This window comes from Mytilus californianus, unplaced genomic scaffold (assembly GCF_021869535.1).
Source record: "Mytilus californianus isolate M0D057914Y unplaced genomic scaffold, xbMytCali1.0.p SCAF_4, whole genome shotgun sequence".
NCBI lineage: Eukaryota > Metazoa > Mollusca > Bivalvia > Mytilida > Mytilidae > Mytilus > Mytilus californianus.
The window spans coordinates 120403307-120417571 of NW_026262690.1; the positions used below are offsets into that span (position 1 = coordinate 120403307).

Genomic DNA, 14265 nt, shown 5'->3' on the forward strand with positions numbered 1-14265 from the left:
AACAAGCATTTTTCTAGTTTCATGACAATAACTTGTGTGTAAGTGTATGGATCTTTCTGAAATTTTACTACAAGGTTCCATTTCGCAAAGGGAAAGCTGGAAATGAGTTTTGTGGTAATTGCCCAAAACGTTTAGTAATAAGGGGCCTAAAAAGGGGTGAAAAATAAGCATTTTTTAGTTTCTAGACAATAACTTGTGTTCAAGTGTATGGATCTCTCTAAAATTGTATTACAAGATACCATACCACAAAGGCAAGGCTGTTATTGAGCTTGGTTTGGGGGGGAAGGGGGGGTGATGAATCATAGGGGGGGGGGTCAAAAAAGGGGTAATTATTTTTTTTCGTTTAAGGAATAAGGGGAAAAAAGGTTAAAAAACTAGGGTTTCCATTTTAATAGACAAATAATTGAGTAAAGAACATTATTTAAAAGCAGTGTAAGGTTGGTAATTCAAACTCATTTAAATATCTCACCTGCACTATGTTTGAATTATGTAAATTGGAAATTTGCCAATTATTTTAGTATAATAAACTTCATTGGAAATTTGCCAATTTTATATTGGAAATTTACCAATAGTTTGTTTATTTTTAGCTATGACTATGATGTCATTTTCTATTTAATTTTAAGGTTACAAATTAATTTCAGTTTTAAATATTATTGTAAAATGTTTGCCCAAAACATTTATTAATAAGTGGCCAAAAAAGGGGGCAAAAATAAGCATTTTTTTAGTTTCCAGACATTAACTTGTGTTCAAGTGTATGGATTTCTCTGAAATTGTACTTAAAGGTACCATACCACAAAGGGAAGTGGGTTAAAAAATTTGGGGGGGGGGGGGATTTTTTTTCCTTTTTTTTTCTTTAAAATTTTCCATTTTAAGTTGGTTAATTCTGATCACAAAGAGAAAGTTGGAATTGAGTTTGGGGGATAATTGCTCAAATGTTTAGGAATAAGGGGCTAAAAAAGGGGTTAAAAATAAGCATTTTTTTTTAGTTTCCAGCAATTAATTATATTGTGTTTAAGTAATTGGATCTCTGTGAAATTGTACTGCAAGGTACCATACCACAAACTGAAGGCTGGGATTGAGTTTGGGGGGGCGTGATGTGTGAAAATTTTCCACTTAAAGTTGGTTAATTATTTCTGATTTAGATATAAAAGCAAATAATAATGATGTGGTTTGATTTTATCAAAAACTTAAATTGAAGTTATGTATATTGTAAATTTAGGTTACATTGGAATTTAAGAATTGGCTTTGGGGTAGGGTTATGGCTCAAACCTTTAAATAATAAGGGAAAAAAAGGTGAAAAAACAAGGGTTTCCAGGTTAATAGACAAATAAGTACAAAACATTATTTAAAAGCAGTGTAAGGTTGGTAATTCAAACTCATTTAAATATCTCACTTACACTGCTTTTAAATTATGTAAATTGGAAATTTGCCAATAACTTTATTGTTAATAAATGCATTGGAAATTTGCCAACAATTTTAGTATAATAAACTTCATTGGAAATTTGCCAATATAAAATTTTGCTGATGAAGGTTTTTTGTTTACCTTTAGCCTTGACTATGAAGTCATTTTCTATTTTTATAGCCTTATGATGTAGTTGAATTATTTAATACTTTTATGATGTGTTTAAATGGGGTTTTATGGTTGCAAATTTATTGTTTTAGTTTAATAAACTCCATTTAAAATTTGGTAATAAAAAAAATTTTTGTTTATTTTTAGCTATGATTATGATGTCATTTTCTATTTTACTTTTATGGTTGCAAAGAAATTTTTATTTTTAGATATTACTGTTAAATGATGCTGATTAAGGTTTTTGCTATGTTTAGCCATGACTATGATGTCATTTTCTATTTTAATATCTGTCATGATGTATTTAAATGGGCTTTTATGGTTACAAAGGAATTTTATTTTTAGATATTACTGTAAAATGTTGCTGATTAAGGATTTTGTTTATTTTTAGCCATGACTATGATGTCATTTTCTATTTTAATACCTTTATTATGTAATTTCCATTTTTAGATATTACTGTTAAATGATGCTGATTGAGGGTTTGAATGCTGGGATTGATTTTGGGGGTAATTGCCTCCAAATTTTAGGAATTATGGGGGCAAAAAACAAGCATTTTTCTAGTTTCATGACAATAACTTGTGTGTAAGTGTATGGATATTTATGAAATTGTACTACAAGGTTCCATATCACAAAGGGAAAGCTGGAATTGAGTTTGGGGGTACTTGCCCAAAACGTTTAGGAATAAGGGGCCAAAAATAAGCATTTTTCTAGTTTCCAGACAATAACTTGTGTTCAAGTGTATGGATCTCTCTGAAATTATACTGCAAGGTACCATACCACAAAGGGAAGGCTGGGATTGTTTTTGGGGGTAATTGTCTCAAAATGTTAGGAATTAGGGGCCATAAAGGGGCAAAAAACAAGCATTTTTCTAGTTTCATGACAATAACTTGTGTGTAAGTGTATGGATCTTTATGAAATTGTACTGCAAGGTTCCATATCACAAAGGGAAAGCTTGGTTTGAGTTTGGGGGTAATTGCCCTAGACTTTTAGGAATTTGGGGCCAAAAAGGTACAAAAAACCCAAGCATTTTTCTAGTTTCCAGACAATAATTTGTGTTCTAGTGTATGGATCTCTCTGAAATTGTACTGCAAGGTACCATACCACAAAGGGAAGGCTGGGATTGAGTTTGGGGGTGATGAATCATAAGGGGGTTTCAAAAAATTTGGGGGGGGGATTTTTTTTCCTTTTTTTTCTTTAAAATTTTCCATTTTAAATTGGTTATTTCTGATTTATATATAAAAGCAAATAATAATGATATGGTTTGAATAGGTAAATTAAAAAATTTTAAGTTCTTAGACTACTTTCATTCTGTGTGAGAAACCTATGCTGTGTCAAATATTTAATTACAATCCAAATTCAGTGCTGTATCAAGCTTGAATGTTGTGTCCATACTTGCCCCAACTGTTCAGGGTTCGACCTCTGCGGTCGTATCAAGCTGCGCCCCAGCGGAGCATTTTATTTAAATTGGTCTACATTAAGGTCCAAAGGGTCCAAAATTAAACTTAGTTTGATTTTAGCAAAAATTGAATTCTTGGGGTTCTTTGATATGCTGAATCTAAACATGTGTTTAGATTTTTGATTATGGGCCCAGTTTTCAAGTTTGTCCAAGTTGGGGTTCAAAATTAAACTTTGTTTGATTTTAACAAAAATTGAATATATGGGGTTCTTTGATATGCTGAATCTAACCATGTATTTTGATTTTCGACATTGGACCATAATAGGTAAATTAAAAAAATTCAAGTTCTTAGACCACATTCTTTCTGTGTCAGAAACCTATGCTGTGTCAAATATTTAATAACAATCCAAATTCAGAGCTGTATCAAGCTTGAATGTTGTGTCCATACTTGCCCCAACTGTTCAGGGTTCGACCTCTGCGGTCGTATCAAGCTGCGCCCCAGCGAAGCATTTTATTAATCAATAATATAGCATTAGCTTTTAAATTGAAGATGAAGCAGAGAGACACTTTTTTATATATTCCACCAACAGTATACTGTGGATTCATAGTTTTTCTCAGGTTACTTTTTGTGGATTTATTACGTAGAGAAACCAGGAATTTAAGTATTCAACAGATTGTTAATTTCTTATTGGCTTGTATGGAGAATTTGATAATACCATGAAATTTATAAAGTATGCATGAAAATTTTTCCTTAATCCATACAAATTGATGCCTACAAAAATAAACTGAGTCCACAGTAATAGTTTTATATTTTGTTAAAAAAGATAAGTTTCTGTGGATTCATTGTTGTATATATGTTGTACATTGTAATTTATATTTTGTTTGTCACAAGCTTTACTTTATATGCTTTACGACAATAAAGATTATTAATAATTATTATTCGTGGGATACCAATTTTTGTTGATTACGTTGATAAAGGTCAACCATGAATTTTAATGTTCAACATATTTCAATTTTATATTGGTTTTGTATACTTTGGCAAAATTACGAAAAATCTAAAAATCTACGAAAACACAATTTTTTCTCAATCCACGAAAGTTGGTATCCAAGAAATAAATGAATTACACAGTATTGGACTTTGTTCATTTTTCTTAATTAAGACATTGCCCTAGATATATGTATACTTTGAGTAAGTGAGAAAAGCATAGGAGAAGCTGACTTGAATTGTTTTTAGCATTTTTGGCATTTACATAAAGGGTCTTTAAAGTTATACAACTATGCTAACGTTTCATTTCAGAAAGAGGAATATACTCCAATGTGTTAGGTTTCCTAGGTGGTGTATCCTGGGCCATGTTGGTAGCCAGAGTTTGTCAGCTCTATCCAAATGCAGCACCAGCAACTTTAATACATAAATTTTTCATGGTATTTTCAAAGTGGTAAGTGAAATAATTGACACATTTTCAGTGGTTAAATTATTCGTATTTTGGGAAATTTTGTGTTAGTAATAGATCCCTGCAGTCTTTGTTAAATCTGTTCACTACGTCTAGTTTCTTGATAATTGTGTTTTGTTGAGGAATGTATGTTGACCTCCTGACATCATTTGATTTCTTTGTTTTGTTGGGTCACTATCTCATTGACATATACTCCACATCTCCTTTTATTCTTATGGAATACTGAGTCCTGAAACTTTTGCAAGGCTTAGTCTTAGAGAAAAATGATCATGGTAAATTTTGTCAAGAGAGTTTTAATAGATATAAATTGCCAAAATATATAAACACTAAATATATCAAAACTTAAGTTTGTAATCAATCTTGCAAGAATCGAAGTGTTTTACCAATTTTCGTACACGTCACCAGAAAGGGAGATAATTAAGGACATTTAGAATTATGATAAATGATGTCATAATAGTTCATTAAATAGTTATTTATACTTCAATGAAATTGTAATTATATAGAAATTGGTACACTGAATGCAGTTAATTCAGTCATGAGAGGACTATAATATTTAATGATTTTATTGAGAAGAGAATAAAAAAATATTTCAAAGGGAGATAATTTGTTCAGTATGCAAGACTATTAAAAGTCAGCATAACAGGTTGTTTCTAAAACATTAATTACAGACACTAGGTTGCTTTTCTACAATTGTATTATTTTACTAAAAGAAAGAGCTGAGTTACAATAATCAATCACTGTTATGCCCCACCTAGGGGCATTATGTTTTTCGGTCTGTGCGTCCATTCGTCCATCAGTTCGTCAATCTGTCCGTCTGTCCCGCTTCAGGTTAAAGATTTTGGTCAAGGTAGTTTTTGTTTAGTTATGTTTTTATTTCATAGATGTGTGATATTTATTGTAGGGACTGGCCTCAACCTGTTCTGTTAAAACAGTTACTACAGGAAAACAAACTTGGTTTCCCTGTTTGGGATCCTCGGGTAAGAATATATTAGATATGATATTATTTAACAAATACTACTTTGTCATGTGTCTTAAGGGATTTTTACCAGTTTAAAGGGAGATACTAACCAAATAACTAAAAACTAAACTACAATTATATTGTTGGTGGCTGCGTTTTATAAAGTATTCCAGTTAATGTAATAGTATTGTAATAAACTGCTTCTTTTTTTATACTTCATACAGTGAACTTAATGTTTTGTTGTCAATTTGGCGGTATTAGATAGTTTTTATTGAACTGCCCTGAATACCATCAGTATCCATGCAAGGGAACTCTACCAACACTATATTTAGGAGTCATCAGTGCAGTAGTTCTTTTTTGTATTGTTATTGAAGTCATTAAGTCTCTTTCATATTTCACAGAAAATAAATGCAGTATTTCTGTTAAATCATTTTGATATATTGCTGAGATTTCTTATCTTATAAAAGAGCAAACAAGCTTCTTGGTAGGTCGTCAGTCAAGACCTGATGGTGTGTTTGATTTTGATTTTTAAATGCAAAATAAATTATGAATTTTTTATCCCTAAATGGATTAGGTTCTTGAAGGTATCTAGATGTTATTGTAAAATTGACATCAATCATATAACCCGATATAAACATAGGTATGAATAAAAATATACAGAAAAGCATGTGCAATGGTACAATGAAGATTTTTAAAGGTCTGTTTGATTTCATGTTAAAGATTAAAAATATATGTATATTATCATTGTTTTACCTGTTGAAGAATGATATTTTGTGGGCCGGATCAGTGTCCGAAATGTGATTTTTCCTGGTGTGTCCCTTGTTTCACTTTTTAATGAATTACCCACTTGCTGAACACATGCGTAACCCATCAACTAAAGGTAGAATTAAAAGTTGCATGAATACATATTGAAATGGGTTGAATAATTGACTTGCAAGCCGATTATAATTCAGCGAAGGTTTTTTTAGCTTATTTTGATGAAATTGAACCAATTCGACTGCTAATAGCAAAATATTATTTCTATATTCCACTTTTATAAATGTTGAAACAAAAAAAAATCACATTTTAATTTAATGAATGCCCTTTAATCAAACTACTAGATGCCACATTTTCATCTTTGCCGCAAAATATCAATGTAAGATTTATATTTGTTTATCAATGTCACATAGATAAGAGAAAAAGACAACACTATATATATAGCTTTGAAATTGTATGAATTTAATTTTTAGGTAAATCCATCAGATCGTTTTCATCTAATGCCAATCATCACACCAGCATATCCACAACAGAACTCTACATTTAACGTTACCATGTCAACACGAACAATCATGATGGAAGAATTTATGATAGGTAAACGTATGATATGGCTACAATAAAATATTAGATGTGGTTTATTTACCGATAAAATAATGGTCCATCATTTCACAATAATGGCCTTCAACAATGAGAAAAACAAATACTTCGATGATAAAATGTGAAAAAAATAATAATATAAAATAATTTTGTTTGCATATTTACATGTGAAGGTGAATTTGAAAAAGTCTACTGTTTTTCATTTTGCTAATTGATGAAGGAGATATGTGGAGTATAGTGATGTTAGAAGGTTGATCTCAAACAAACTAATGTTTAGAAAAAGAGGCAAGAGTAATCCTATAACGGATTTAAGGACGCTATCATTTATGTTATTGTGCAATCAGCCTTTTTACGGTAAAAAAATAAATATTGAGTATTCGTATAGTAAACAAGTATCCTCCCCTGATGCTACTTTGAGCAAGTGTTGATATAAAAATGACTATGTCACAGATCATTATTGGGTCTATGGTGGTCTTAGTATCTCATCTACTGTATCACTAGCCTATTAACACTGTGGTGTTGAGTTCTAACCTCAACTCCGATCTTAATTCAGTATGAAAGTATGTTCTAACCGATGGTCATGGTTCACCAATAAAAATTAACCGCCATGATATAGCCAATAAATCAATCAATCAAACTGTTTGGGGTTACATATGGTGGGCTTTTAAGTTATATTGATTCTTTTAAGATCAAAGATGGCAATTAGAAATAAACAAACTACAAGTTTAAGTGTCAGTCTTAAATTGCAAAACATATATATACATATACACTGTCAGAAAATATTAAGATGCAGTGTTCTCCCCAGAAATTTTTTAAGGTGCAAAAATTTGTAGCCTGTAACCCTTTTTTTTTGGAGTGAACTATCGTGACGCGAAACAATCCTTCAGACATGTCAGAACTACAAAATGAATTTAAAAGCTTTATGACAGTCTAAGAGTTTAATTATGCACACTATTTATAAAATATCAATTAATTAAATATAATCAATTTACACACATATAAAACACATTGATCATGCTGATATCACAGTCCATTTATAGAGTTAAAATTTAATTTAAGACACCAAATTTAGTAATTTCAAGAGAATATTCTTCTGTTCTTTTGAGCCTTTAAGTGCTGAACAGCTTTAAATATTTCCATAACCATGATAACTGGTACATCTGCTCTTTCTAAAAATATTGTATTATTAGCAGTTTGTAATTTTTGGAATACAACTTTTTAAAAGAAAAGATAAAATGAACAGTTGATCAATTTTGAAGTTTGACATTTCAAGATCACTTCTGTGTGTATTTACCACACTCTTTTCTTTGGCAGGTAGAAACCTGGCAAATTCTTCAAAGTAAAGTCCAACAAAATTATTTACATATGCTTCTGCGTTTCTGTTCCCAACTATTGACATCGAGTTGTGTATTGTCATAGTTTTCCGGTGCAAGGACCAAAACAGACACAACTGATTTATTAGGCAGTTAAGCTGCCTTATGCGAGCACCCTAGATTTGTGTTCTACCCAATAAATGCTGAAATACGTTCCATTGTTATTATCTAACTGGCTATTATGTTATTTATAACTAATTGGACACTTTTTTCATACTTTTCATTCTGGATTACAAAAAATATGACCAGAAAAACCTTAAATGATCGGCGATCCACCCAAAAGTTTTGAAGTTGCACATAGGAAGTAGTGCTCAATCGATATCCTTATGTAGTTTATTTTCCCATGTGCCTTTGTTTAAGACGTCAAAGAACAATTGTATGAAATATTTAATCGCTGAAAATCTCTAAAGACAAGTCGTTTACATTTCCCAAATGGCAAAAGTCGTAGTAATATTGTTTGTCGTCGATACGTATTAAATACGTCAGTAGTCTAATAATAATTAAATAAGTTGGCGGCAATTTCAAATTAGAAGACGAAATTAACATACCTTTTAAATTTGGAGAATTCTGATGATAGAAAGGTAATTATTGTTAATCATGATATCCTTTTATTTGAGATGAGCGTTAATAAATTGTGTATTCACATTTGAATTTCATTCTTTTATATTACTCTGTTTTTCACATATTAAATGACCTTGTCAAGTAATGCACCAACATATGCATGGTACGTGTTTACAATAGAATAAAACCGGAAATCAAGAAGGTCTCACTAATTACCGACAAAAAGATTGTAGAGACAATAAACGACAAGTAGAAAAAACTTAGGCCACTTAGCGACAGTAAGAACGAATTTGCGACAAAAAGATAAATTTAGAGACAAGAAAGTTTATACACTATTAAAATAATAAATTTATAGAAAAGTCAATTAATTACAGTTGATTATTTTCTGTTGTGTGAAGTTTAAAATTATGTTACATTTAACGTTTACGTACTTCTTGACGCTTCTTGTCTGTAATTAGTGAGACCTTGTAAACATTTTAAATTTGCCGAGAATGACAGTAGTATGTGATATATATGGATTTTAGACTCAGAAAGATCGTGTGATAATAGAAAGTCACATGAAAATGTAGAAAACCCATTCATATATCACTGTATACAGGTACGGATGTCTGAAAAATGTATAAAATCAGCGAAAATAAAAAAAAAGGGCAAATGTAAATTGGGAAATACATGCGGATAAAATAATTAGGTCTACATCACCTTGATCATGACATGAAGCCAGTGTCCTACTCTCAGGCACTTGTTTATATCCATGGGAAGATTTAGGAGCTCAAAATATACGTTGATAGTGGGTCTTCCATGCATAGACACAAGTGCCTGTGGTCCGACTTTGACATTTCAATGTCTACGATATTTTTTCTAAACCAGAACTTTTTTTATTTCTGGGCCTAAAACAAATCTTCATATATGGCCAATTTGAAAAAAGATATATCTTTCAAGAAGTATTAAGTCCAAGAATGTTTTACCAAACGTTTATTTATACCAATATTGGTATAGATCTCGAGTAACATCATGGACTTGGAGGGGGCGGGTCATTTACATTTACTAAAGTCAGGTCAATCAGACCTCACCTTTGATTCCTGTTATAGTAAGGCTTTGTCTGATTTGTGTCATACATTTTGTACTGTAGAACTTAAATTGAACGAACTCAGTGTTCTCCCCAGGGAAGCAAGTCAACGCGCACTATTGCAAAGTTGTACCATGCCAATTAACTTATACATGTACCACCAAAAGTCAACTCAAATCAACATTAACCACTAAATTTTGGAATTCACAATATAATTCTGTCTGATAGACCTATCAGAGACCATGTGTCAACTTACAACAGAGGCAGACTAGAGCATACTATATTACATGACATGTTCATTGTATGTATAAAATTGAATGAAAGTAATAAAAATTTAACATAATTTAATCGCTCTGACACTCAACAGGGACTTTCTATACTAACGTTAGTATAGAAAGTCCCTGCACTCAAACTGCTCATCTTTTTAATTTGTCGAAAATCAAACTTTGATCTGACCCTAAAAAAAGAATATCCCATGATCCCATAATGATTACTTTTCAATTTCATTGACAAAACTTGTGTAAATATATTTAATCATGATTGTATACATGTACATATGTCTAAATAAACAATATAAATATTTTTAGGCAGTTAAGCTGCCTTATGCGAGCACCCTAGATGTGTGTTCTACCCAAAAAAAATGCTGAAATACGTGCCATTGTTATTATCTAGCTGGCTATTATGTTATTTATAACTAATTGGACATTTTTTTCATACTTTTATTTCTGGAATACAAAAAATATGACCAGAAAAGCCTTAAATGATCGTCGAACTACCCAAAACTTTTGAAGTTGCACATAGGAAGTAGTGCTCAATAGAAATCGGTACATAGTTTATTATCCACTATGCTTTTGGCTACGATGTCAAAGAACAATTACATGAAATATTTCATCGCCGAAAATCTGTAATTACAATTTACAAGTCGTTTATATTTCCCAAATGGCAAAATGCGCAGGAATTTTGTTCATGTACAACAAATCTCTATGATAGAGGAAATAAAGTTATATATCTATATTGGTTATCTTGCCAAATAAGGTTGTTGTTATTTTATGAATGAAACGAGGTCATGAAACAGATCCGGAAATCGACGACACGTTGATGGGATGTTTTAAGTAATGTGGACAAGTCAGACAGAATCCACTCGAACCGTCTAAGAAGACAACTCTGACCGTTTATCAGATTTACTTAGGGTTTCATAAAATGTTAGACTAACATGTCTAGTGGAGCCATTAATCTTTTGTTTGTGCATTGGGGTCTATTTAGGGGTATTGGGAGGGGTTTACTATAGAACACTATGGGATTTTATTTTTTTAAATTTTCAAATGACTATTTCTCGAAAATAGTAAGTGACAGACACACGCATTCTTCAGTAATGAGAACAGGACGATAAAAAAAAATCAAACAAAATATAGGGTGAGTCCTTGGGGGTCATCCGAACCCCCTTCAATCTGAAAATGTACTTTTATCTTGTAAACCGTCGCGATCCCCACCCCTAAACAATATATATACTTGTATGGGACAATAAAACAAATAAAATTAAAATAATTTTTGGGAGTCTCCAGTGTCGTCCCACCCCCTCCTGTTTGAGAACTTGGAAATGGTCGAGATCCCCACCCCATAACCATTTATATTCATGTATGGGACAATAAAACAAATCAAATGAAATATAGGGGGTGTCCCCATATAAGGGGAAGTCCATGGGGGCACCCCAGCCCCTCCTGTTTGAGAACGTGTAAACAGTCAAGATCCCCACCCCTAAACCATATACATGTATATTCATGTATGGGACAATATACCAAATCAAATGAAATATTTGGGGAGTCCCTTGGGTCACCCCATCCCCTCCTGTTTGAGAACTTGGAAATGGTCAAGATCCCCATCCCTAAACCATATGTATTCATGTATGGGACAATATAACAAATCAAATGAAATATAGGTGGAGTCCCAGGGGTCACCGTCATCCCCTCCTGTTTGCGAACGTGTAAACAGTCAAGATCCCCACCCCTAAACCATATACATGTATATTCATGTATGGGACAATATAACAAATCAAATGAAATATTTGGGGAGTCCCTGGGGTCACCCCATCCCCTCCTGTTTGAGAACTTGGAAATGGTCAAGATCCCCACCCCTAAACCATATGTATTCATGTATGGAACAATATAACAAATCAAATGAAATATTTGGGGAGTCCCTGGGGTCACCCCATCCCCTCCTGTTTGAAAACTTGGAAATGGTTGAGATCCCAACCCCTAAACCATATATATGCATGCATGGGACATTAAAACAAATCAAATGAAATATAGGGGGGTCCATGGGGACACCCCACCCCCTCCTGTTTGAGAACGTGTAAACAATCAAGATCCTCAACCCTAAACCATATACATGTATATTCATGTATGGGACAATATAACAAATCAAATGAAATATTTGGGGAGTCCCTGGGGTCACCCCATCCCCTCCTGTTTGAGAACTTGCAAATGGTCAAGATCCCCACCCCTAAACCATATGTATTCATGTATGGGACAATATAACAAATCAAATGAAATATAGGTGGAGTCCCAGGGGTCACCGTCATCCCCTCCTGTTTGAGAACGTGTAAACAGTCAAGATCCCCACCCCTAAACCATATACATGTATATTCATGTATGGGACAATATAACAAATCAAATGAAATATTTGGGGAGTCCTTGGGGTCACTCCATCCCCTCCTGTTTGAGAACTTGGAAATGGTCAAGATCCCCACCCTTAAACCATATGTATTCATGTATGGGACAATATAACAAATCAAATAAAATATTTGGGGAGTCCCTGGGGTCACCCCATCCCCTCCTGTTTGAGAACTTGGAAATGGTTGAGATCCCAACCCCTAAACCATATATATGCATGTATGGGACATTAAAACAAATCAAATGAAATATAGGGTGAGTCCATGGGGACACCCCACCCCCTCCTGTTTGAGAACGTGTAAACAGTCAAGATCCCCACCCCTAAACCATATATATTCATGTATGGGACAATATAACAAATTAAATGAAATATTTGGGGAGTCCCTGGGGTCACCCCATCCCCTCCTGTTTGAGAACTTGGAAATGGTCGAGATCCCCATCCCCTAAACCATATGTATTCATGTATGGGACAATATAACAAATCAAATGAAATATAGGGGGAGTCCCTGGGGTCACCCCCACTCCTGTTTGAGAACTTGTAAATGGTTGAGATACCCACACCTAAACCATATCTATTCCTGTTCGTCATTTCAAAAAGATTTGAATGACATACAGTGTAAATCTCCTAGGTGTCACATATGCATATCACTTTACTAGATCAAACCAATATGAACTGGACTTTGCCCAATGTCAGGCGACCATGGGAATGACGAATAATGGGGGCTTTGTTTGGAAGACTTTGTAATGGCATCCTGTAACAACTATTTCTTGTTTATTATAAAATTTTATTGATGCAAAAAATGAGTCTAGGTTTATTGAATTTACTTTAATTATTTATTGAATTTTTTCTGGGCCTATAATATTTTTCATTTATGGCTCATTTTAAAGAAAACATATAAATCTTTCAAGATGTGTAAAGCCCAAAAATGTTTGACCAACTGTTTTATAAACACCTGTCATTTTATTCCAAACTTGGTATGGAGTGACATCATGGACTTGGGGGTGAAGATGGGGGTCATTTACATTGATATATGTGTTGCTTTTGAAAACCTTGATGAAATATTAATAGACAACTTTCGATTTCGATGCATTTCCGTCAAAAACTCTGGTTTTAGTGAACATCATTCGTGCGTTTAGGGGCGTCGTCACTTCCGTTCCCATGTTGAGCGAGTGGTTGGAAAACTATAAAGCTATATTGCATGAATTATTTTGCAAATTGAATTCTCATAATTGTCTTTCTGCACTGCTGTCATTAGGGAATTGTGATTAAGTACCTACAGAACAAATATTATTTCCAGTTTAGCCTGCACAATGACAATCACTAAGACGCTTGATGAACGTTAATAGTGCAGGGATACAGGCCATCCCCTCTATCTGGTAAATGACGTCATAAAGGCGAGCATAATTGACGAGTTTTTTCCGGTGACGGACAAACTCGAAAATGGTCTATTAATTTGCCTTAATAATCAATTCATTTAATAAACATAAATGTATAATATACGAATGTTTAATGTTTTTTCTTTCAAATCTTAAAAAAAAATTGAAGCAACACTGCCACAGTTTTCATAATTACATTTGCCTTGGTTTTTGGTTAACTGCCTACAGCGCTTACAGTGCTTTGATTTTTTAAAGATGACAATTTAAGAAGTATTTTATTTGCTAAGAACAAAATTTTACATTCTATCCCAAACTAGAGATTCATGTTATGAATTTACCATAAATATTAGTTTGCGTTACTTTTTTTCACGTAAAACGACTTCCATTCATAAATATATTTGTAGTTGTGTATTACAAAGTTAGCATGTGTTATCATCATGTTCATTGGTTGTATTAAAGTAGATTTTTACTATTGACCAATGAGAAAATTCGAT

General features: G+C 32.9%; 1 protein-coding gene across 6 annotated transcripts in view; it reads left to right on the top strand.

Moving 5' to 3' along the window:
- The window catches only part of LOC127699189 (poly(A) polymerase type 3-like), a 56221-nt gene that overhangs the window by 20968 nt on the left and 20988 nt on the right, over window positions 1-14265 (top strand). For all 6 annotated transcript variants that reach the window (XM_052202942.1, XM_052202944.1, XM_052202945.1 and 3 more), the window contains 3 exons: window positions 4261-4399; window positions 5316-5391; window positions 6602-6722. In XM_052202942.1, the coding sequence (XP_052058902.1) occupies window positions 4261-4399; window positions 5316-5391; window positions 6602-6722 (336 nt within the window). The remainder of the gene's footprint in view (window positions 1-4260; window positions 4400-5315; window positions 5392-6601; window positions 6723-14265) is intronic.